The sequence below is a fragment of the Ochotona princeps genome, chromosome 14, assembly GCF_030435755.1.
Source record: "Ochotona princeps isolate mOchPri1 chromosome 14, mOchPri1.hap1, whole genome shotgun sequence".
Lineage (NCBI taxonomy): Eukaryota > Metazoa > Chordata > Mammalia > Lagomorpha > Ochotonidae > Ochotona > Ochotona princeps.
Genome location: NC_080845.1, coordinates 31,851,677 through 31,877,855, shown reverse-complemented (window position 1 = coordinate 31,877,855; position 26,179 = coordinate 31,851,677). Strand labels below are relative to the sequence as shown.

At 42.3% G+C, this 26,179-nt stretch overlaps 1 protein-coding gene across 9 annotated transcripts in view; it reads left to right on the top strand.

Moving 5' to 3' along the window:
* UNC13B (unc-13 homolog B) overlaps nt 1–26,179 on the top strand; it is a 213,076-nt gene that overhangs the window by 160,276 nt on the left and 26,621 nt on the right. For 7 of the 9 annotated variants that reach the window (XM_058672175.1, XM_058672174.1, XM_058672171.1 and 4 more), the window contains 6 exons: nt 8,319–8,365; nt 14,286–14,364; nt 16,664–16,738; nt 17,192–17,411; nt 19,550–19,777; nt 20,352–20,493. In XM_058672175.1, the coding sequence (XP_058528158.1) occupies nt 8,319–8,365; nt 14,286–14,364; nt 16,664–16,738; nt 17,192–17,411; nt 19,550–19,777; nt 20,352–20,493 (791 nt within the window). Of the gene's footprint in view, nt 1–5,896; nt 5,920–8,318; nt 8,366–14,285; nt 14,365–16,663; nt 16,739–17,191; nt 17,412–19,549; nt 19,778–20,351; nt 20,494–26,179 lie in introns of all 9 variants that reach the window. The other 2 variants (XM_058672178.1, XM_036496707.2) reach the window with 1 other exon arrangement.

Genomic DNA, 26,179 nt, shown 5'->3' with positions numbered 1-26,179 from the left:
TTTTGGGAGTGAAACAGTGTATGGAACATCTCTTTCTCTCGCTCTCCATCATTCTACCTTTCAATTATAAAATAAGTCCTGAGAGAGAGAGAGAGAGGGGGTGGGGGAGAGATCGATCTTCCATCTGCTGTTTCATTCCCAAATTCATGCAACAGCTGTGGCTGAGCCATGCCAAAACCAGGAGCCTGGAACTCAGTTTGAGTCTTCCACTTGAATGGTAGTAATTGACCCTAGTAATTGAGCGATTACCTGCTTCCTCCAAGGCAATGCACTAATGGAAAAGTGGAATCAGAAGTGGAACTGGACATGAACCCAGGCATTCTGATATAGGATGCAAATATGCCAGGTAGTGACCTAATCACTGTGCCAGGTGCTCCCCCACTTCCTACCTTCAAGGTGTATTATTTGTTTCCTTAAGTTGTAAGAATTGTTTACATATTTGGATAAAAGGCCTTTGTCAGGCGTTATTTGTAAATGTTTCCTACCATTCTGAGATTTACCTTTTCACTTTATTATTGGTATCCTTTGAAAACCCAAAAGTCTTATTTACAGTTTGATTATTGTGGCAAAGCATATGTATCACTAAGGTTTATTTTAGTAATTTCAAAGTGTACAGTTCTATGTAGCCATCATCACAGTATATGTCTAAGGCTTGATGTTCTGTGGCTGAAACTCTGGGATTTCATCAAATATAACCTATTCTCCTTTCCTCCAACTCCCTGGCAACCTCCATTCTTTATATATTTCTGAGTTTGATTATCCTAAAATACTTCATGTAAGTAGAAGCATGTTTTCCTTTTTTGCGATTGGCTTACTGCATTTCGGATAAAGTCCCATGGTTCATTCATGGTGTAGCATGTTTCAGAATGTCCTTTTTTTTTTTAAGGCTGAACAATATTCTGTTGTATGTATTTATCACGTGTTATAGTTCCATACATCTGTCAGCGCATCCTTGGGTTGTTTCTGTCTTTTGGCTATTGTGAATAATACTGTTAACATGGATATACAAATATTTGTTTTGAGTCCCTGATTTCATTTCTTTTGGGGATATATTCTGGGAAGTAATTGCTGTTTTTTTTAAGTACATAAATGTTCCAGTTTCTCTACATCCTCTCAAAACTTGTTATTTTCTGGTTTTGAAATTTTATTTACAATGAATATGATGTAGAGCAAAAAAAAGTTTCAAATTTTTATGAAATTGCATTTATACACTGTTGATTGTGTTGATTGTGCTTTTGATGTCATAGATAAGAACCTTGTATAATGGTAGGTCACAAAGATTTATTCCCATTTTTGTTCTAGTGTTAGCTCTTACATTGAGATCTGTGATCCATTTTGAGTTAAGTTTTATATATATCCCACAGTAGGCTCTAAAGCTCATCCTTTTTTTCCCAGGAGACTGTTTAATCACAACACAATTTGGCTTTCTTTTTTTAATTTTAATTCTAATTTAAACATTTTAAAAAAAGATTTATCTATTTTTAGTGTAAAGTAAGATATACAGAGAGGAGGAGAGACAGAGAGGAAGATCTTCCGTCCGATGATTCAGTCCCCAAGTGACCACAACGACTGGAGCTGAGCCAATCTGAAGCCAGGAGCCAGGAGCTTCTTCTGGGTCTCCCATGCAGGTGCAGGGTTCCAAGGCTCTGGGCCATCCTCAACTGCTTTCCCAGGTCACAAGCAGGGAGCTGGATGGGAAGTGGGGTTGCTGGGATTAGAACTGGTGTCCTTATGGGATCCCGGTATGTTCAGGGCAAGGACTTTAGCCGCTGGACCACCACAACAGGCCCTAATTTAAAAATTTTTTATGATATAGTTCCTTAGGCTCAGGGATTTCCCCTTTTACCCTCCACATCCCTCAAACCCTCAACTGTTTTCCCTATATTATAGCACTAATACAGTCCTTCAGCAACAGTCACAAGTCCATGATTCTGCTGTTTAAGTATATCATGACATTGTAGGTATAGACAGTGGTGGAAAGTCCAGCATCCTTTTGTCAAGTTACATTTGACAGTTTCATTGGGAATCTGTCTTTTATTCAGGAGTAGAGATGCATACTGTGATGTATCTTCATGGTATAGTTGCCTCTGTTATACAGTTCCTCTAGATGAATATATGTATATACATGTTAAGTACATGATCAACAGATACATAGGTATTCATGAAGGTTGCCTTATATCAGAGAGACTGTATGATATTTGTCCTTTGGCTTATTTCACTTAGCATAATGGTCTCTAGTTGGGACCATTTTACAACAGTTTGTTGAAGAGACTCTTCCTACTAAATGATCTTAATACCCTTGTCAACAATCAACTGACCTTAAGTGTAAGGGCTTATTTCTAGACTATCAATCTTATTCCATCGATCTTAAACTGTCATTATACCTCAGTTCTTTATTTTGAAGCACTTTCTTTATTAGAGCTTCCAGAACACCTCTCTGTCTTGTTTCTCCTCTAGGATTACTGATTAGTCTCCATTCATCTTCATTAGTGCCTTCTCACCCCCACCCCTGCCTTGCAGCATCCCAAGATTCCATCTGACTTTCATTTTGCTCTTAGTCTCTTGCTAGATGCCAACCCCCTGATTTCATGAGCATCCCAGACTTATATTTCTATCCTAGATACCTTTCATGAACACCCTCATGTGGTTGTATATAGGCATCTCACATTTTACATATCCAAAACCAAACTCCTGATATTTCTCTTCTAGTCCCTGCCAATCTTTCTTTTCCTGTAGTGGTCCTTACCAGAAAGCTCCATTCTTGCAGCTGTTTGGTCCCAAATCCTTGGAGTCCTTCCTGAGTTCCCCATTTTTCCTCACAACCCAGTTCAACCCTTTAGTAAATTCTGCCTCCTCTATTGAAAAAAAATTGTCCTGAATCTTAGCATCATCTCAAGTTCCACCACTACCAGTCTGGTCCTATCTGGCCGCTTTTACCTTTGATCCGCATCAGTCTCTTCTTCCCAGCAACTAGGGCAATCATCCTAAAGCATGAATCAGATCATACCCCTCATCTGCTCAGAACCTTCTAGTCAGCTTTTACATCACTCTGAATGAAAACCAGAATTCTTCTGAGGGCCTTATTGAGCCCCGTTTGTGCTGGGATTTTGTAGCTGACTTGCTGTTCCTCTCACATGTGATGCTGTCACCTCAGACCTGGTGCCTGTGTGATCTGCTGGAAATACATTTTTTCCCTATGACTCTCAGTGACTTCTTGAATCATTTTCTTCAGGACTCTGTTTGATGGTATCTCATCGGTGAGACTCCCTGACACCTTTATATTAAGTTTCAGTAGCAACTTGTAACACCGTCACCAGGACATTGCTGTTTTCCTTTACCTGAGTTCTTCAGCAGAGGGCCTGTCATGTATTTCCTTTGGAGAGCAGACCCTGGGAGCAGAATCACTGTTTTGATTTGCTGTGACTTTTAATGAGGTTCTTAACGTCTCTGCTCTTCAACTTAACAAAAACGTGGACCTAAAAACATTGACCCAGAAGAGTTGTTGTGCAAAACAAATGAGCTCATTCAAATAAATTACTAGGTATATAGCAAATATTCAGTTTGTGCTAGCAAGTATTATCCTTTTCATTACTGTTGTTTTTTGTCTACTAGTTATAGTTGCTCAAGATCAGGGATTTTGCTTCATTTGCTGACACATCAACAGCACCAAGAGTAATACCTAAGTATTTATTAAGAGGTTACTCAAGTGCACCGAGTTCTTACCAAATATTTGTTTGAACAGTTGAATCCTCACAATAACCTTGGAAGATAGCTGTTCTCACAGACTTTTTACAGAAAGGGAAATGCAGGCTCAAATAAGCTGAACACTAAATCAAATAATACTAGAGTTCACTCTGTTTTATTGGATATACTGTGGGTATGGTGGTAAGGAAGTATATCGCATTCTCATAAAATGGACCACTGGAAGAGAGGGCACCTTCTTTGGGACCCTACAAAACAGTTGTTCTGTAGACATTTATAACTGAAACTGAAAACTACAGTGGTAGAATTTGTCAAGGGATAATCTGGGAAACACTATTAATGGGAAGGGACAGAAATAGGATCATGAAGAGGGCTTAACCATTGCTTGAATGGGCATCAGGAAGAGTTCCCAGAACTACACTTCAGAGAAGGAGTTGGATTTTACCCTGTGGAAAAGGAGATTACAAGGTTTAGTTTCAGGTTGATAGAAAGAATGAGTCAAGCACATCTGTGGAATTTTGAGTATGTAAAGTTCTTTTTATTTTTTAAAGATTTATTTATTTTTATTACAAAGTCAGATATACAGAGAGGAGGAGAGACAGAGAGGAAGATCTTCCATCTGATGATTCACTCCCCAAGTGAGCGCAACGGCCGGTGCTGCGCCGATCCGAAGCTGGGAACCAGGAACTTCTTTCCGGGCCTCCCATGTGGGTGCAGGGTCCCAAAGCTTTGGGCCCTCCTCGACTGCTTCCCAGGCCACAAGCAGAGAGCTGGATGGGAAGTGGAGCTGCCGGGATTAGAACCAGCGCCCATATGGGATTCTGGTGCGTTCAAGGCAAGGACTTTAGCCGCTAGGCCATGCCGCCAGGCCCCACGTATGTGAAGTTCTTTAAGGAACAAGGCATTTAGATGGTGAGAATTGTATATGGGGTCAGAAAAGGGGAATGGGGGAGGAGAAATATGGGTTTATGGCCTTTTGGCTGATTTGGGGATCTGTTCTTTAGGCATGCTGGGAAAATCTAGGGAGAACAAAAGGAATAGGATCAAAATAACTTTGACAAGATATGTTGAGATATTTAAGATAGCGGAGGAGGAGACAAACATGTTCAGTTTGAGTCATAGGATCAGTTAAAGTGTCCCTTGTCTAATTTTCTTATTTCAAGGGAACAGAGTGTTCTGGAGGAGATAGGATGTGGATGAGCTATGACCCTGTTCCGAAAGTGCCTTTCTCATCTCAGCCACCCACCTGGAGTAGCAGCAGAATTGCTAATCCTCAGGTGATTCTTTTTGTCAGAACAGGTGATCCACTGGGTAGTCAGAAATATCTTGAGAAGTTGGGAACTTGTAAATTAGTTTCTTGGATTCTCCCCTTTGCTTATATTGTGGTATCAGTAGTTCTCAAAAAGGGAAAGAAAAGAAAAGTGGAGGGATTAGCAGATCCAGGTAGAAGTCCTTTGCTTAGAAGAGAAAGCCTATGGGCCTATCCATGTATTACTAGGCGGCAATGCAGTCTCCAGCAAATAGGAAAGGTATGGTAATCAAGACTATATTTTTCTGTTGTGACTTGCTTGTTTACTTTGGGAAGTGTCATTTTCTTCTGAAATATCATTGTGGGATTAATCAGTAATCAGGTGTGGGATGGCAGTAATGGTTTTGTCACCAAGATCATTGTGATTTCTATTAGGGTAACAGTTGACTCCTCAAGATCTGTAACCATTTACATCCTGGGCTAGGTTTTACCTCCAGGCCTTCACCCACCTAAATCAAGTTAGGGATTCGGAAAGTGAGTCAGAGCTCAAAGGGCAAATTCATGGCTGTATCTGCTGGCAGAATGGAAAAGGTTCAGTCACAAGGCCTTTGAAATTTTAGAACTTAGTTCTAGCTCCTTGGTGACACAGTTTCTGTGAAAGGAATTTGCTCTGCTGAGTGAGTTGGAGCAGTCCTTGCTAACAAGGCTGATGTTGGGAGTCTGACAAGTGCTGGCCCTGCACGCAGGTCGCTTTGGACAGGGGGAAAGCAGACCAGGATTTCTTCCCCAGGCAGACCGTATCCTGTGAGTATGTAAGTGTCCAGACATCCTTCCTCTCCTTGTGCCTGGGGGTTTAGCCAGCATTCCCTTTTGGTTCCTTCCCTACTGTAGGACTGAATCTACTAACCTTACTGTCCTTTTTCTCTGCTCTTTCTCTCCTTGCAGAAGGAAAGCGAGGAGCCCTTCAGGTTGTGCCTCTGGCCCTTTGGGCCCTTTGTGTTGTCTTTTTTCTACCCTTCTGTGTGTGCATATGGCACTCTGACCATATGTGTGTATGTGTGTGCGTGTGTGTGAGTGTGTGTGCATGCATGATCTGTGCCTCTGAGCTTTGGCTCACGCTGATAGTTTGTTTTTCTGGAAAGCAGTTTGTGTGCATGTTCCGTTCTAGCGTGTGCTGCTGAAGATATTCCTGGAGCACCGTGTGAGAATGTGTGTGCCAGCACATTCCATATAGCATGTGTGTGCTTCAACTTTGGCTCCATGTGACGCCCCCCAGGCATTGATTGCTTTTCTCTGTACAGTTGAGTGGCCATTGTCTGCCTATTGCTGCAAACTCTGGCTTGTGCTATAAACCCCAAGCTCAGCCCAGCATGTAAGCAGTACTTTGTGTTGGAGAGCAGGCCTGGCCACAGGTGTTTTGTGCCTCTTGTCTGAGGCCATAAGTGTGAATGTGCTTTGTACTTTTGTGCAGCTCCTTGGGCCTCTCTGTAAGCACAGGCTTCCCTCGAGCTATTGTGTGGTTCTCTCAAGCCACATGAGTGTACAGTGTACCAATGCTCTATGCCTGTAAGTACTGGCTGTTGAATTCAGGGTGCTTGTTTTGCCCATGGTTTAGGTCCTGGTGAATTTTGCCCTAATGAGTTAGTGCACGTGTTCTGAAGCCACAGGCCCAGGATTTGTGCTCACCTTTTTTTCCTTCAGGCACGAGTTGCATCTATGAATGCTCCCCCTCTGGGTAGTTGGTTTACACCTCTTTCCACTCCTCTGCCCCTTCTCTGTGTGCTGTGTGTGTGCATGCTCTGTGCTTCTGTAGACATCTTGTTCCCTCTGAACATAGGAAATGCGCATGATCTGAGCCTGGTACCGAAAGAATTTTGGGGGAGTGACTTTGCTTCCTGAAATCTTGTGAATTCTGGCAAATATCTAATTCTGGTCAGAAAATAGGAATCTGCTTAGTACAGTGGCAGCCAAAGGGAAGAAGATAAGTTTTGATTGGTAGACTGTAGGGACTTAGAGATGAACTCTCCCCTGTGCCCATTCCTGTCCTGGCACACAGACTGCCTTGGGAGACTTGCTGTTTTCCCACAATTTCTCACCTACTGTTGTTTTCTTCTACTGTATCTGTTGACTTTTGCTTCATCAGCCTCCAGGACCTGTCCTTCCCACGCACAAAACCAGGGGAGAAGGCAGACGAGTTGGAATAAGGACTGTGGGCAGTAGGCAGAAAGGCTTGCTTACAGCACAGACAACCTTGAGAAGGGGCTTAAATGCAAAGGCCATCTGAGTTTGTTGCTGTCCCAGGATAATCTTTGTTTATTTTCCTGTCCTATCTCCTCTCCTTCTACTCCATTTTGCCCAATTCTATCTGTAATTTCTCCCCACTTTAACTTGCCCACAACCTCTCTACTTGTTCAAATCTAAGCAGTGTACTGCCCACCCCATCCCCACCAAAACTCATTTTTCTCCCAAAACAGGAGGCAGGAAAGTTATTGGGGCCTAAGGGGAACAGGCAGGGACATGAAGCTCCAGAGCTCTTCCCGCTGGATTTCCTGTGCTGGAAAAGCATGTTATCATTTGCTGATTCCCTGGAGAGTTCTAGAAACTGTGGAGCTCTTTTGGCTGTGCACTGCTTGAAGGATTTGTTTTTTGGTTTTGATTTCATTTTAGTTTAGTTTAGTTTCATACATAAGCCTTCAAAACGCATTTTTAAAAATTGTTTCTTTCTTGGATTATTTGATAGAGCCCATAAAATTCAGCAGGATTATAATCTAGAAATCTGATCTACCCTGGACTCTATAGTTTCATCAAATTTATCAGCTGTAGAAAAAGAACTCAGTATCAGTGTATTTGTACATGTGTGCTCAGCATTGATAAGTCAAGGAAGGAGAACAAAATGAGATGGAATGAAATGGGAATCCAGGAATGTCAAGTCCAACTCCAAGGTAGCCAGGAGAGTTAGGAATATTGCTGGAAGAAGTCCAGACTCTATGTGAAGTTGTCTTTTTGCTTTGGTGAAGGCCCTTCTCTTGGACTTGACTTATTGCTCTCTGTGCCCAGGGCTCTTTCAAGGGAGATGTGAGTCCTGACAGCTGTCGCACTCCCAGTGGACCTTCACACTAGAAACTCTCTGAGCTTAATCTTCTGTCCTTTCTGTGGACTGGGAAGAAGGGAGACAAGCACTGTTCGTCTCAATGACCCCATTGTTGCTCTGGCTGATCAGAGCATTGGCTTAGACGTGAAGCTGGCTGTGTCACTGGTGAATGTGACATCCACTGCTATGTGTTCTTCCCTTACTACTCACTGCCCAACCTCCAGACAAAATCCCATGTTTCTCAAGATCTAACTTTCCTTCTCTCTCTTTTTAAAGATTCCAGACGATGGTGACGCCTGTGTGCCTCAGTGGCTCCCAGAAGGGTAAGTGAGTTTCTATAAGGTTCCTGTGGATTGTATCCAATCTCTCTCAATGTTTTCAGCTTTTCCTCTGGAAACCAGCTCTGTATGCCAGATCCCAGAAAAGGGGAGAGCTCTGCTGACTGATTTGCCAGAGAACAAGAGCTTTGCAGAATAGTTCCCGCATAGCAGGAGAGCAAGTTCTGAGACTGCACCATCCTCTTCTGATTTCTGAGCCATTGCCTGATAGTGTTGATATGGTCATTAGATCAGAGAATGAGCACATCTACCTACATTTGGAAGCATTTTCTTTCCATGCCTTTGGTGGTGTAGCTGATTAGATGACTCCTGGGCTTAGTCCTACTTCATATATTGTGAGTCACCTGTGTATTCCTTCTGCTCTCCTCATGATAGAGTGGGGTGTGCTTGTGCTTCTTGTCTGGGAGTTTCAGACCCATGTGATTGTACTGAGAGTCACTTGAAGCTGCTCAGCTATTGCCTGTTCTTAAGAGAGAAAGAGTTAAGTGTCCTTCTTTTAGAAATGATCATTTATGTTGCAGATAACGTCTTGGTTTAAGAGATGCATAGTGTAATTTTTAGAAATAGCTACAGATTTGTGGCACTAGTTTCATCTTCAATGAGCTTTAGGTTTTTTTTTTCTTTTCTAAGTATAAAATAAAAACATGACTATGACATATCAGAACTATTTTTTAAATTTTTACATTTTCATTTGAAAGGCAATTTTGCAGAAAGAGGAGGAGAAATAGAACAGTCTTCCATCTGTTGGTTCACTCCTCAAATGGCTGCAATGGCCACAGTCATTCCAACACTGGAAACCAGGAGCTTCTCCTAATCTCCAACATGGGTACAGGGCCCAAGAACTTGGGCCGCCTTCTGCTTTCCCAGGCCGAAAACAGATAATTGGATTGGAAGTGGAGCAGCTGGGACACTAACTGGCACCTGTATGAGATGCCTTCGCTGCAGGTGAAGAACTATCCTGATATGTCACCATACCAGCCCTGACATATCAGAACTATGCTAAAGTGAAACCAGGCAGAAATATTCTATATAGTTCACTGTTATCTTCTGTCCTTTCTTTCAGCTTAGTATTTGGAAATATGTCACAAGTGTACAACTTCCCTAGACCTGGTAGTGTCATTAAAAATAAAGCTGTCCTCTGTTTAGAGAGCTAGTTTACCAGAAATAAGCATTACAAGTTACCTTTTGCAACTTCTGGCCTTCACCCAGTTTATGACTCCACTCTTCGCCATATACCTGCAAGTACCTGCTTATTCTGGACATCTCTCTAGACCAACTGTGGTATACAGCCCAGCTACTCTGCCTCCTTCACTTCATACTGTCATGAAATCAAGTACGTTGGAGAAACAAGATGGCAGGATAGGGCAAGAACATGTTTAAACAGACAGAAAATCATTAACCGGGGGAAGCAGAGATGTCGTGATCCTAGGATATAGGAGAGGACAGGCAGAGGGACACCTGGCGACCTGTGGACATGGGGAAGCACTAGAGACAGCATTGCAGTGAGTGACCAGATACTCTAGTGGCGGTTGACATTTGGTGATTCGAACTTCACCAGAGGCCAGGGAAAACAGTACCAACCTGGCATCCTACAGGTTCCACTCAAAATAGGTCCATTTGGCGTCCACACCTAACGGGAAGTTGGCCCGGATCTCCACCACTGCCACATCAGGCACAATTTTGTGTACTGAGGAAAAGGCTATGGGGCTGAGGGAAGAATAGCAAGCTGCACAGGTGCTGAGCCAGGAGAGACCTCACTTCCAGCTCAATGCATTGCACTGGTCTCACAGGGAAAATAGTACTGACTTGGCATCCTACAAGTTCCACTAAAAATAGGTTTGGGTGGTCTTCAGACCTAAACGGCTAATAGGTTCCGGCAAGACCAGCAATGCTGACACCGTAGTGATTTAGTACAGCTGGTGTATGGGCACTGCTTGAACCGTAAGTGGGAAAAAGGCTGTGCAGGCGACAGTGTGGCCACAGGACAGGATCACAGTGGGTGGAAAGTGGTGAGCAAGGTGCTGGGGCTATCGAGACCATGGAGGAAGCTTAGTACAAGAGCCCAGGACTGACACTCACTGGAGGGAGTAGCACAAATGACTACAAAGAACCAGGTACTGAATGCAATCAGTAAAATCCACCTACACTGTGGGCAACACAGCTTAAAGCCAGCCCTAAGGAGAGGAATCTGCTAAACAGAAGAGCAATGATCAAAAGCAAAAGCAGAGACAATGAATATTACTGATGCCTCCCCTGTAAAGGAACAAAAGAGTTCGTTAACATCAGAGTTATCTGAGGAAAACATTGAGGAAATGGGGAATAAAGAATTTTAAAAACTTGTTATAAAGCTTCTTAATGACAATGAGAGGCACATACAGTAGTTCAAGGAGTTTAAGGAGTATGTCACATAGGAAATAATACGGAAATAAAATCAAGCTGAATTATTGAAAATGAAGGACACAATGGAGCAAATTAGAAATTCAATGGAAAACCTCAATAACTGAATGAGAGGCAGAAGAGAGAACCTCAAAATTGGAAGGTGTTTCCTTCAACAATGATGGAGAAACGGAAAAAACTGAAAGAGGAACCGAGTCAAGCTAAGAAAAGTATTCAATTAAGGGACACTATTAAAAGATCAAGTATAAGAGTTACAGGAGTTAAATTAAGGCACAGAAAGAAGTGGGGTTTAAAAATGTTCGGTGGGGGGGCCTGGCGCAATAGCATAGTGGTTAAAGTCCTCACCTTGCATACACTGGGATTCCATATGGGTGCCGGTTCTAATCCCGGCGGCCCTGCTTGCCGTCCAGCTCTCTGCTTGTGGCCTGAGAAAGCAGTGGAGGACGGCTGAAGCCTTGGGACCCTGCACCTGTGTGGAAGACCTAGAAGAACTTCTGGCTCCTGGCTTCAGATTGGCTCAGCTCCAGTCTTTGAGGCCACTTGGGGACTGAACCATCGGACGGAAGATCTTCCTCTCTCTCTCCTCTTTGTATATCTGCCTTTCCAATAAAAATAAATAAATCTTTAAAATATATAAGTGTATATATTCAGGGATCGGCACAGTGGCCTAGTGGCTAAAGTCCTTGCCTTGTATGTGCTAGGTTCCCATATGGGTGCTGGTTCTAACCCTGGCAGCCCCACTTCCCATCCTGCTCTCTGCTTGTGCCCTGGGAAAGCAGTTGAGGATGGCCTAAAACCTTGGGACCCTGCACTCACGTGGGAGACCTGGAGGCAGTTCCTAGCCTCTGGCTTCGGATCGGCGTGCACCGACCGTTGTGCTCACTTGGAGAGTGAAACATTGGACGGAAGATCTTCCTCTGTCTCTCCTCCTCTCTGTATATCTGACTTTCCAATAAAAATTTAAATAAATCTTAAATAAAAATAAAAATGTATTCAATGAAATAATTCAGGATAGCTTCCCTGATTTGGAGAAAGAATTGGAAAACAAAATACAGGAGAGGCACAAAACTCCCAGTAGGGTTGACCAGAAGTGATCTTGCCAGGACACATGAATATCAAACTCTTCAGCTGAACACAGGGAAAAGATCCTTACATATGCATGTGAAAAAAGTCAATTAACATCTAGAGGAATCCCAGTCAGACTCACTACTGACTTCTCTGAGGAAACTGTCTAGGCCAGAAGAGAATGTAGTGACATAGTCCAAATTCTAAAAGGAAAAAAATTATCAACCCAGAATAACACCCTGCAAAGCTTTCCTTTGTCTTTGAAAATGAAATAAAATTCTTCCACAGTAAAGAAAAGCTCAAAGAATTCGACTCTTCCAGACCTGCCCTACAAATGATACTTAAAGATGTTCTCTCAACCGAGAAAAGGAATAGCACCTACCAAAACGAAAGGCAAACATGGAGAACGTCCCTATAAAATAACAAAACTAAATCAAACAATGAACAACCCATTGCTAAAATGACAGGCCAAATTACTACCTTTTGATATTAACTCTGAATGTTAAGGAGTTAAACTCATCAATCAAGTGTCATGGATTAGCAAACTGGATCAAAAAACAAGACCCATCTATCTGTTGACTATAGGGGACAGATCTCAGTAGCAAAGATCAGTGGAAAATGAAAGGATGGGAATAAGATAGTCCAGGCAAATTAAAAAGAAAAATGAGCTGGTATAGCTATTCTTTTTTAAAAAAATGCTTTCCTTTTTATTTCTCTCTGCACACAGGGTGGGGTTCATGCCAGACCCCAATCTTACTAGTTTATTTTATGATGTTTTATTTTTCATCTCTAATTTGACTTGGTTTTTCTCTTTTGCTTTTCTTTGCTAGTCTAGCTAAAAGTTTGTTTTGCTCGTCTTCTCAAAAAATGGCTCTTTTTTGTTGCAATTTGTAGTTTTTAAACTTTCATTTATTTTTGCTGTGGTATTTATAATTTCTTGCTCCTGGTTCATTTTTTCTATTTTAATAAGTCCTTGGGATGCATTATTAGATAATTTATTTGAGATATTTTTAAGCAAGCACCTAATGTTATAGATAAATGTCTCTTTCAATACTGTTTTTGTTGCATTTCACTGGTTTTGATATTTTGTTTTAATTTTCATTTCTTGAAAAAAGGTTGTTATTCCTTATTTCTTCAGTGACACATAGGTTACACAACAGCATTATTTTCTTCAAGAAGGTTTTTGATTTTCATTTCTTCAGTGACACTTTGGTCATTAAGTATCATGTTATTTAACTTAATGTTGTACATTTTTTATTTTTCTGTTGTTGATTTTGTTTTACGGCTTTTCATTTAAGGGAATGTATAGTCACTGTGTAATAGAGACTGTCATATTCAGATATGAAAATACAGTGCAGTATGCATCTTTACTTCCAAATCAAAGATGAACTCTCAATGAAACTGTTAAATGTGTCTTGACAATATTATGCTATAGTCTCTGTCATTGTCCATACCTACACTCTCAGAATACACTTAAATGGCAGAATTAAGGGCTATAATATTGTAATAATAGAGGATAAATCAGTGACAGGGAAGGAGTTTTGGAAGGAGGGAGGGGAAGTCCCAGAGCCTATGAAAGTGAAACATAAAATATATAACTAAATAATCAATAAATCAATCAAATACATGAGTTCTTTTAATCAAGGCTCAGGATTTCATCCTGCAAAGGCCAGAAAGATGTTGTAGTCCATCCACCTCATGTTAAAGCCTCAAGCCCCAAAAACGAAGGAATTTTGGACAAGGACACGTAATGAGTTAGTAGAAGAATTGGAGGTGAAATGCAAGTCATCTGAATATAAGACAGTTAATCGAACCTAATCTAATCTGTAAGACATTCTCTTTTGTATTTTATTGTAGATTGTTATGGAAGAATAGGCAAAGAACAACAAAAATAATAATTATAGAAGAAGAAATATTAGAATCATCCAGTTGTCCAATCTGCAATTTTCCTTCTGGTCCCTGTTGATGTGTCCGTAGAGCTAGCCCAGACTCTTTGTGCTCCATTGTTCTTTTCCTATTTTTAGGGTTTATTTATTGGAAAGGCAGAATTACATAATGTGAGAAAGACACAGAACTAAATCTTCCACCTTCTGGTTTGCTCCCAATGGTCCCAGTGGCAGGGTTAGGAACTATCCAAAGTCAGGAGCCCGGAGCTTCTTCCAGGTCTCCCAAGCAGGTGCAGGGATAGGGAGATGGACCTCACCCTGTGAATATGGGGTGAAAGAACTCTCAGTCTTTGGCATAAAACCTTACAAGACTAATGATCATTATGAGAATAAACTCCATGGCTTACTGTCCCATGACTTTATTTCCCTCATTTTAATTTCCTTACCCTTCTCAGAGGCACAAGGTGGAGGTCAGTTTGGCTTCACGCAGGGACAAGGAATGTGCCAGTTACTCAAGGCAGAGCTGAAGGTCCTGATATATTGTGTTCTCTCCTCAGGCCAGCGGGAGGGCTGTATGGCATTGACAGCATGCCAGATCTACGCAGAAAGAAGCCACTGCCACTTGTCAGTGATCTGGTGAGTGAGGACTCTTCTGAAGGCTTAGGCAGTAGCCTTAGGCTGTCGCCATTGGTCCCTATGGGACTCATATTGGTCTGATTGTCAGTCTGAAGCCTGACTGATATACAGGGGTGGCTTCAGTAGGACCTTGTTCTAGCTTACTCTCTAGTCCAAGCACTGGGTTCCTCATTAGATCAAGCTCCTACCTATAACATTTACGATTTGGTCCCTCAGAGCTGGGCTCCATTGTCTTCCTCCAAGCACACAACGCTTTCTAGATAGCTTTAAAGTATTTGATGGCCTGGAATGGAAGCAGCCACTAACCTTTGACCTAGACTGTTGAGCATGGTGTCATATGATCATGACTGGAGCTTGAGTTCCTCCGGGAGCTCAGGGGTAAAGTCTGTTTTCAAAACATGGAGTCTCTAGACCAAGGACAGGGAATGTCTGGCTCAAGGAATGTATGAGACCTACAGAATCATTTCGTTTGGTCCTACCAAGGTACCTGTAGGCTAGACTCAAGCAGTAAATCTATAGCAAGCCAATTTTTAAGCTGATAATCCTGTATGTTATCAATGCCCAAAGGGCTGTTGATGGTAAAAGGCTCCCCAACCCTGTTCTCAACTCTTCATATACCTTAGTGTCCAGCACTGGCGGCAACTATAAAACTTTGTGGACATGAATTCAGGCAGGCTTGGAGATGAAAACTGACCTTAGGGGCTTCAGGACAATCCAAAACTCCATTCACAGTCATAACTTCCGAGGCAGGATCAGCTCAAAGAATTTTCTGCAGCCCCGTGGATCATGGGGGGACATGAGGGATCCAGGTTCTCCAAGAGTTTTAGAGTTCTAGGATCATATATAAGAAGGTAGAAAGGTTCTGTAAGACTCGATTCTGCTCCTATTTTGTTTTTTCCTATTCTGGCTTTACTAGTTACTCCAATTGCTTCCTCTCCAATACTGTTCTTTTTTCCCCTACCAGTTTCTGTGTTCTTAGTTGGTTGGATGGAAGTATCACATGCTGTTTTCTCTTCATTTCTTTTTTCTTTCCTTTTAAAATTTCCTGCTACTTGTGTATCTTCTCCTCTCTTTTTCTTCCTTTCCAACATGCCTTTTCTTTTCCTAGCTCTTCATCTAGCTAAAGATACATTTCAATGTCATCTCTATATTATTATGTTCTTTGCTAAATCATCTCCCATCTTGTCTTTTTCTTCTTTCTTTTCTCCTGAATTTTTTCTCATCCTCCGTTCTCTCCTTATCAGCAAGCATCAATTTTTTGTTTTCCTGAATCTGTGTTGTTGTGCACTGTATGTCCTAATTCTCCTTAGAGTAGGAACTCTGAGTTCTGGCCCTTGGCCAGCTCTTTGAGTGAAAGATAGTTTTTAATGGATAGAGATGGTGGGGGTGGGGTGTGCGGGTTGGGAAATGTCACCTACGTTGGAGTATAGGGAAGAATGTCTCACTTTCTTTACAAGTTTTCATGCCCTTGGGAGGGAGCTCTAACATCTTGTTGTTCCTTTCTCTGCTTTCCTCTGCACAGGCTATGGTGAGTGCCTCCAGAGTCCCTCCACATCCTTTCTAAGAGTCCTTATCCCAAATCATTTTTGTCCACTCCCCATCCCCCAAACCCAACTACTCTGTGTTCAGTGTGCACTAACTTAGGGAAACTATATGCCTCTCCAGGGACTGCCCTTAAAATTTGGGATTGTCAGTTATGTTAGACCCATTTACACAAGAGCCCAGCTAGCAGGGCAGTCTCAGCTGTCAGACTTAACTCCCTGCCTTGCTTGTTCTGACTGAAGCTGTGTTGTCCTTTCCACTTGCCATGCACCCTGTTGGCTTCTGCAGCCCCCTGGGAGTTGCTTAGACATAGGAAGTGTCAAGGAATAGAGCTTAGTGGGGAATCGTTTTCTGTGATGGTTTTTGAACGTGACATTGACAGAGCTATGTCTCTCAATCTGAATCATCTGCTTCCTACTGCTTTCCAAACTTTTTATTTTTTCTGTGTCTTTTTATAAATAAGGAAGTTCTGTATGGTGAAATATCTAAACATGGTAAGGGAAAAAGAAGCTCCGTGGGTGCTGGATACCCTGAAGGAAGTGCTGTCTGACATTGTGAGAACAGTCCTCTGAGGGCCTGAAATTTTACATATTAACCTGAGACACTTGGTACTTTTGTTCCAGTGCCTTTCCCTGTGAGTGATAGTAAAAACAGAAAGTAGTGAGTTATGACCAAATGACTTTAGTCACTGAGGCCCCTTCTCCAGGTCTTTGCCAACTCTTGGTGACCAGGGCTAATAACAGGTCTTGTTTCACAGTCACTGGTCCAGTCCCGGAAGGCAGGGATTACTTCTGCAATGGCTACACGTACTTCTCTCAAGGATGAAGAGCTGGTAAGTGATCCAAGGGCTTGCTTGAGTTCCCTGGTGACCATCTCTATATCCCTTCTACCTGGGAATTTGGGAGCACTGTGGGACACATTATTGATGAGACAGATCAGTAACATCTTATCTCAGTTTCCTCCTCATACTAGGAGAGACAAGAATCCAGACCAGGAAGTTAACCCAAGTCTCATGTTGTAGGGTGTGGCCACTGAAATCAGGATTTCCCTAGACTGTGCAGATGCTGGGAAAGCCTCAGTCTCAGGGTCCAGCCAAACCTGAGTTGGATGACCAGGAGCACACTATGTTGGGGACTTCTTTGCAAATCCAAGCTACAGACTGGACCAGGCTAGAGCAGCTCCTTTATTGCCAGAGGAGAATTTGAGGACCCACAGAGTTTCAGCTTATGCATCTCCTAGTAGAACTATGACGTCTCAGTTGGGAAATGGGGTATGTGTGTTTCAGAAATCCCATGTGTATAAGAAAACACTGCAGGCCTTAATCTACCCCATCTCCTGCACCACACCCCACAACTTTGAAGTCTGGTCGGCTAGTACCCCAACCTACTGCTATGAATGTGAAGGCCTGCTCTGGGGCATTGCCCGGCAGGGCATGCGCTGCAGCGAGTGTGGAGTCAAGTGCCATGAGAAGTGCCAGGACTTGCTCAACGCCGACTGCCTGCAACGTGAGTGCCCCTGTGGGATGGGGATGGGGGGAGCAGGGGCAGTAGTGGGCCAGGACAGCTGAGCCATCATTCTTAATATCAGAAAGCTTTTCATTTTCAGAGATGGTAGAGTTCTGATTCAGGAGGCGCCACCTTCCTGCAAAACAGATCTTATAGTAGTCTCTTAAGCAGCTTTAGAAAATTTTTTGAGTTCTCTGTGACCTTCTGGTAGAGCTAACATTTCTTCTAGAATTCGCTGATCCTGGAAACGAAGCTTCAATATTATATATGCCAAAGTGACCTAACTGCCCAAATGATGAGAGTGTGCTTAATCAAAGACTTGCATGAGAAGAAAATGAGTTCTGTGAGGTTCTAGACCTCACAGAAGAGCCTCCTGAGATATCAGCAGTGCCCAGGATAGAAGTTTCATATGGATTGGACAGAGGTCTGTTAGGAAAGTGTGCCTGATTCCCAAAGCCCTGGCTAAACATGGGACTTTGGCCACCAAGATGCAGTAGGGAGAATGGGAACAGGAAAATAAGTTACTGTTGGAAAAAGTGGTAGTACTCAAGGTTTCTGTCTGTTTGGCTCTCTCTTTCTGGTCTTACCTTCACTATGGTTGGACCCCAGGAAGAGCAAGGGAGGTAGGTAAGGGCAGGAGGCAAGCATTCTGCTCCCAGATGTTCCCAGTGTCACTCCGGGCCAAACCATAGCTGTGAAAGCTTTAAAGATTGCTGTAGGAGGAGAGATCACCTTCAGACCCATTGCACTTCATGATCCCAAAAAGATACTGTGGCTCAGGGAGAGGCCTTGAGGAATTCTTCACTTAAACTTCTCTATGGGAAGCCCTAGATTAGTGCCAATTGCATGGCTACAGCAAAAATGAAAAGACAGGATAAAGTCAATCAAAGAAATGGGCTCTGAGAAGATAGTCTGGAGACAAATGTCATTGTTGACATTGCCCAAACCCTGCATGAGGGAGTGGCAAGCTTGTGTGCCAGATGGCCCTGAGAACTAGCAACAGCTAGCTGTATAGCTGCTCTCTGGGAATCCTCTGAAAAGATGCTACTCCATGGCTGGGATGTCTAAGCTCTTCTCCAGAACCTTCCAGAGGCCCCAGCCCATGGAAGTAGCACCTTGCATGGGATTTGCTAAGTGGCGATGCAGCCTAGGCTTGTTTTCTCTTGTCAGAGCATATTATCTGCCTAAAGGCATCTGCAGAGTACAGAGTAGAATGCAGTGCCCTGATGTGAGCCTCCATGGTCAGGAATGTGCTTTCCCTGCCTCTAGGGTTAGGATGCAGAGATTTGCCTTTAAGTTTTCAGCCTGAAGGGTTAAACCTGTACAGAAATAAATCAGATGCAGCCTGTAGGGAAAAAAAATGGGGTTCCAGCTGCTGCTCTTAAGAAACCTTGCTGGTGAGCTGGCTGAAGCCATGGCTGTGGAAGATGACCTTTGGTCATACCACAGTGAAGATGGTGATTGTAACAACAGTATCGACCAGTTACTGAGTACTTGCTAGGTGCCAGGCACTGGGCCAGATGCTTCAACTATACTGTCTGAAGTGATGCATATTGTAACCTTGAGAGCCAGACATCATTAACTCCTCTAGAAGAAACTGCCTTATCAAACAAGGAATGGTAGAGCCAGAGCTTGAACCCAAGCCTGACATCAAAGGGCATTCTTTTCTCATTGAACATCAGGCTATTTTCTGAGTGTAAAGGCATTGGAGGCATAGAAAAAGCTAAACCAGGTGTCATGACAGCTTCTGGGATTGGTATCATGCTTTGCAGCTGAGTGACACTGTTGGTATTGCAGTGGTCACTCCCTCGCTTCCTAGTCAACTGGGACACTTGTTGGTGATATTTTGATCCTAGACTTGCTAAGTTGATGAAAAGTCTCAACATATATTCAAGCAAAACAGTGTAAAAAACCTCCGGAACAATGATCAAGATTTTGCTACTCTTGAATTGTATTTTAGACTCCACTGCCTGGAGAGTATGTCCCTTAGTGATTACATTCTTTCCAGAACAACTCCAGCCCCTTGAAATTTCTTCAACTGTCCTGTAGCCTCTGCAGGTCTTGTTTCTTAGTCTCTGTGTGATCTGGAAGGTAGCCTGTGGGTTAGCTCTACATTTCTGCTTTGGCTCATCCTTCAGGGGCTGCAGAAAAGAGCTGCAAACATGGAGCTGAGGACCGGACCCAGAATATTATCATGGCCATGAAAGACCGCATGAAGATCCGAGAGCGGAACAAGCCAGAGATTTTTGAAGTTATCCGGGACGTCTTCTCAGTGAGCAAAGTTGCCCATGTGCAGCAAATGAAAGCAGTCAAGCAGAGTGTGTTAGATGGCACCTCCAAATGGTCAGCCAAGATTACCATCACTGGTAAGTGGGCCGAAGTCCGAGGGGCACAAAGGCCTGGGGTCTGGGGAACTGCTGGGGAAAGAGACATTCTGAATGAAAAGGACCAAGGAATTGGGGAGAAAGAAGATAGATCTAGGGGAAAAAGGAGATCCACATTCTTTCCCTTCGCTAGACCCAGGTGCTGGTTGAGGCAAGACTGACAGCTGCCAGCAATAGAAGCCCTAATGCAAAAATGTGACAGCAACCCAACACTTTAGGCCAACAATTGGATATTATAAGAAGTTGAGTTGGGAAAGAGGGACAGACAGTTGACAGGGAATAGTTAACCAGTGGTTTACAAACTAGATAGGTGTGACTAAAATACGTGTATATCAGAGATGAAAAGGGCTGATACAGGCATAAATGTTAGGGCTCCAATGGGGAAGTAGGGCTCTTGGGTTAGACTTTAAGGAAAAGCCTGTGGACCTGGACTAAATGTAGCTATAGGGGAGTGGAGAGAGACTGCTTTAAGGCGAACAGCGTGTGCATAGTGCTGTGGACTTCTGACTTGCTCCAGTGTGTACTCTGAAGCTTCCTATGTGTGCTTGGCTTGCAGTGGTGTGTGCCCAGGGCCTACAAGCAAAGGATAAAACAGGTTCCAGTGACCCTTATGTGACTGTGCAAGTTGGAAAAACCAAGAAGCGTACCAAGACTATTTTTGGAAACTTGAATCCTGTTTGGGAGGAGAAGTTTCATTTGTAAGTTGCAGAGTTCTATGTGTTTGGGGGGAACAGCATCACATCCTACTGTTCTGGATGTGAGTCCTAAGGTTGGGCAAGGATAGTGGAGAAGTCCTGTTTTTTACATGTTGCACTTGGGGTAGCAGCTGTTCTGTTTCTGAGTTTTTTACCCATGTTCATCCTTAACAGGATTGGTAAACTGGCCCTAATGTACCTCATACTTCTTTTCCTAACACTAGGAAGATTTTGTCACTGTCAAAACCAGGAGCTGACTGCCCTGTTGTACTTCCCAGCCTTTCCACATTGTTCAGAAATGAAGATACTGTTTAAGTTGAGTGAGGGAATAATGCCCTTGTTTTACACCTTAGTAGTTCTGGCGTGGAGATGAAAATCCAGGGTCTGGAGAAATTTCCATTTTTCTTGAGTGAAGATTTTCTTTCTGCTTGTCTCAGTTTACTATTACTGTTTCTACTATCTCAGTTCCTTAGAATATATCATGAGATAGTAAAGAGTGGTTATTGAAAACAGGCAAACTCAGGGCCAGCGCAATGGTTCAACTAGTTAATCCTCTACCTGCAAGACCAACATCTCATATGGATGCTGGGTTCTAGTCCCTGCTGCTCTACTTCTGATCAAGTTCTCTGCTTGTGGCCCGGGAATGCAGGCGAGGATGGCCCAAAACCTTGGGATGCAGCACCTGCATTGAAGACCCAGAAGAAGCTCCTGGTTTTGGAAGGGATCAAGGACACCTGTTGTGGCCATTTGAGAAGTGAGCCAGCAGATGAAAGCTGTTTCTCTGTCTCTCCTTTTCTCTGAAAATCTACCTTTACAATAAAACAAATAAATTTTATTGTTTTAAAGGCAAACTTTGATCTAAAGACATAGACTGATAGAGAACCCAGGTGGCTTCCTGCTCTCCCAAGGCTGGAGATCAGAACCTTGGACCTGAAGCAGCTAACTAGGCTCACTGCTTCCAGGTCTTCTGTTGGCTCCTTGGAGAATTCATGTAAAAAGAGATTGGAGTATAGTAAACAAATCTGCAGTTCTGAGACAGCAGTTACTGAAGGAAGTGCTTATTTCTGTGAAAATCTGAAAGGTTCCTTATGCTTAAATTTTTTTTTTTTTTTTTAATTATTTATTATTTAACTTCAGTAATTACATTGTATTATGTGACACAGTTACATAGATACTTGGGTTCTCCCCACCCCTCCCCAAACCCTCCCACCATGGTGGATTCCTCCACCTTGTTGCATAACCACAGCTCAAGTTCAGTTGAGATTTCCCCATTGCAAACGTATACCAAACATAGAGTCCAGCATCTTATTGTCCCGTCAAGTTCAACGGTTTCTTAGGTATACCCTCTCTGGTCTGATGACAGAGCCAGCAGAGTATCATCCCAGTCAATTGAAAGCTCCAACATACCATCAGCAAAAATTTACATCATTATGGAATTAATTGACATAGTAATGAGTAACCAATATGTTAAAAGTAAATGCGGGTTCCCAGCCACCTTCTGTGACCACCTCACCTATACTTCAATTTTAGTTTATACACAACATATAACATTCAAAACATAACATGTTATACATAACATCATATCATCTTAAATTAAGGCAAACATGTGGTATTTAAGCTTTTGGGATTGGCTCATTTCCCTTAGCATTATGGTTTCCAGTTTGGCCCATTTGGCCACAAAGAACTGCATTTTGTTTTTTTTAATAGCTGAGTAGTATTCCATGGAGTAGATGAACCATAGCTTTCTTATCCAATCCTCTTTTGATGGGCATTTTGGTTGTTTCCATGTTTTTGCAATTACTGATTGTGCTGCTATGAACATAGGAGTACATGTTGGTTTCTCATAGAACAAGTGTTCTGGATATATTCCTAGGAGTGCTATTGCTGGATCATACGGTATGTTGAATTTGAGTTGTTTGAATATTCTCCATACTGATTTCCATAGAGGCTGTACCAGCCTGCAGCCCCACCAGCAGTGGAGTAGGGTTCCCTTTTCCCCGCAACCTCGCCAACAAGTGTCGTTGGTGCTTTTATTCATGTGGGCCAGTCTTACTGGCGTTAGGTGGTACCTCATTGATGTTTTAATTTGGATTTCCCTTATTGCCAGGGAACTTGAGCATTTTTTCATATGTTTATTTGCCATTTGGGTTTGTTCCTTTGTGAAGTGTCTGCCCATTTCCCGTGCCCATTTCTTGAGTGGCTTGTTTGTTTTGACATTTTGGTTGTTTTGTAGCTCTTTGTATATTCTGGATATTAGCCCTCTATCACCTATGTCGTGTGCGAAGATCTTCTCCCATTCTGTGGGTTGCCTTTTTACTTTGTTGATTGTTTCTCTAGCTGTACAGAAGCTTCTTAGTTTGATGAGGTCCCAATTGTTTATTTTGGTCTTGATTTCTACTGCATCTGGAGTCTTTTTTAGGAAGTGAGGGCCTACCCCTAAGTGTTCCAGTGTGTTTCCAACATTTTCTTCCAAAAGTTTGAAGGTTTCTGGATGTAGGTTTAGATCTGTTATCCATTTAGATCTGATCTTAGTGTATGGTGAGAGATGTGGATCTATTTTTTTGTTTCTGCAGGCTATCAACCAGTTGTCCCAGCAGCATTTATTGAACAGACCTTCCCATTTGCCTGGGTTGTCGTTTGTCTTTTTGTCAAAGATTATTTGGCTGTATCTGTGTGGGTTTCCTTCTGGCGTTTCTATTCTGCTCCATTGATCTTCCTCTCTATCTTTGTGCCAGTACCACGCTGTTTTGATAACCACTGCCCTATAGTATGTCCAGAGGTCCGGAACTGTGATTCCCCCTGCTAACTTCCTGTTCTTCAGGATAGTTCTAGCTATCCGTGATTTTTTGTGCTTCCAGATGAACCTTTGGATCATTGTTTCCAGTTCCATGAAGAATATTTTGGGCAATTTGATTGGGATTGCGTTGAATGTATATATTGCTTTTGGCAGTATAGACATTTTAATGATATTGATTTTACCTATCCAGGAGCATGGGATATTACTCCATCTTTTGAGGTCTTGTTCAATTTCTTTTTTAAGCAGATTGTAGTTTTCTTCAAATAAGTCTTCTACATTTTTGGTTAGATTTATTCCCAGATATTTCATACTTTTCTCTGTTATTTTGAATGGTATCTTGCTGGTTAAGTCTTTTTCCATCTTGGGGCTGTTCGCATACACTATGGCTGTTGATTTTTGTTCATTAATTTTGTACCCTGCCACTCTACCAAACTCTCGTACAAGTTCTAGCAGTCTCTGTATTGAGTCTCTTGGCTCTTCTACATAAAGAATCATATCATCTGTGTATAGTGAGAGCTTGACTTCTTCGTTTCCCATTTGGATTCCTCTGATTTCTTTTTCTTGTCTTATGGCCTCAGCGAGTACCTCTAGGACTATGTTGAATAGTAGTGGAGAAAGTGGACATCCCTGTCTTGTTCCAGATCTCAGTGGGAAGGGTTCCAGCTTTTCTCCATTCAGTATGATGCTGGCGTTGGGTTTTTCATATATTGCTTTAATTATGTTGTGGATTTTTCCATCTATGCCTACCTTGGTTAGGGTTTTTAGTAGGAAGTGATGTTGGATTTTGTCGAAAGCTTTTTCCGCATCTATTGATACTATCATGTGATTCTTGTTTTTCAGTTTTTGGATGTGGTGTATCACATTTATAGATTTTCGAATGTTGAACCATCCCTGCATTCCAGGGATGAATCCTACTTGATCTGGATGAATGATCTGTCTGATGTGTTTTTGAATTCTGTTGGCTAGGATTTTGTTGAGAATCTTAGCATCAATGTTCATCAAAGAGATAGGTCTGTAGTTTTCCTTCTCTGTTAGTTCTCTGTCTGGTTTTGGGATTAAGGTAATGTTGGCTTCATAGAATGAGTTTGGAAGGGTTGCCTCTTTTTCTATTGTTTTGAAGAGTTTGTAGAGGATTGGGGTCAGCTCTGTTCGGAATGTTTTGTAGAATTCTGGAGTGAAGCCATCTGGGCCTGGGCTTTTCCTTGTTGGGAGGTCTTTAATCACTGATTCAATCTCTACTTCAGTTATGGGTTTGTTCAGGTCGTTTGTTGCCTCTGGGCTAAGTTTTGGCAAGTGGTAGAAGTCTAAGAACTTTTCCATTTCTTGGTGATCTTCTGATTTGTTGGAGTACAGTGCTTTGTAGTAATTTCTGATTATGGCCTTAATGGATGCGGTGTCTGTTGTTATGTTGCCTTTTTCATCTTTGATGCTGTTAATTCTTGCCTTCTCTTGTTTTTTCTTTGTCAGTCGGGCCAGTGGAGTGTCTATCTTGTTTATCTTCTCAAAAAACCAGCTTTTTGATTCATTGATTTTGTGTATGGTTTTTTTTATTTCTATCTGGTTGATTTCCTCCCTTGTTTTGATGATTTCTTGTTTCCTATTGTGTGTGGGGCTCTTCTGCTGTTGTTTTTCCAGTTCCTGGAGGTGTGTGTTTAGTTCCTGTATTTGGCGCCTCTCTTGGGCCTTGACATGAGCTCCAATTGCGATGAGTTTACCCCGTAGCACTGCTTTGGCAGTGTCCCACAAATTTTGGAATGTTGTGTCAGAGTTTTCATTGGTTTCCATAAATTTTTTGATCTCATCTTTAATTTCTTCTCTGATCCATTGTTCGTTTAGTAGCATATTGTTCAGCCTCCAAGAGTTTCTGTATTTCCTGGGGCATTTTGAATTGCTGATTTCCAGCTTCATTCCGTGGTGGTCTGAGAGGGTACATGGTATGATTCCTATCTTTTTGAAGTTATTTAGGTTTGCTTTGTGTCCTATCATGTGGTCGATCCTGGAGAAGGTGCCATGTACTGCTGAAAAAAATGTATAATCTGTGGCCTTAGGGTAAAAAATTCTATAAATGTCAACCAAGTCCAGTTGTTCTATTGTTTGTATGAGTTCTGTTGTTTCTTTGTTGAGTTTTTGTTTTGTTGATCTGTCTATAGTTGTTAGTGGGGTGTTAAGATCACCCACTATTATTGTGTGCATATCTATGTCTCCCCTTAAGTCCGTGAGTAATTGCTTCACGTAGCTAGGTGCGTTTGAATTTGGTGCATATATGTTCACAATGGTAATTACTTCCTGATGGATCAGTCCCTTCACCAATATATAATGTCCTTCCCTGTCCTTTTTGATGTGTGTCAGATTGAAGTCCACATCATCTGAAATTAAGACAGCTACCCCAGCCTTTTTTTCTCGTCCATTGGCATGAAATATCTGTTTCCAACCTTTCACTTTCAGCTTCTTTGAATCTCTTCTGGTTAGATGTGTCTCTTGTAGGCAACAGATAGTTGGGTGCTGTTTGATAATCCATTCTGTTAATCTATGCCTTTTGATTGGTGAGTTCAGGCCATTTGTGTTGAGAGTTAAAATTGAGAGGTTGTGATTTTGCCCTGCCATACTTGTTTTTGTGGGTGTTGATATCTGTGTTATTGCCCTTCCTTGTGTGGACTTTAGTGGGGAGACCTTCCTGTTTGCCATCTTTGCTTATGATTCACCTCCTTTTTTTCTGGAATTAGTGCATTTCTAAGGAGATTTTGTAGAGCTGGTTTTGTGCTGGCATATTCTTCTAATTTCTCTTTGCTGTGGAAGTATTTGATTTCGTTCTCAAATACGAATGAGATCTTTGCTGGGTACAATATTCTTGGTTGACAGTTGTTCTGATTCAGGATTTGGAAGATCTTTGTC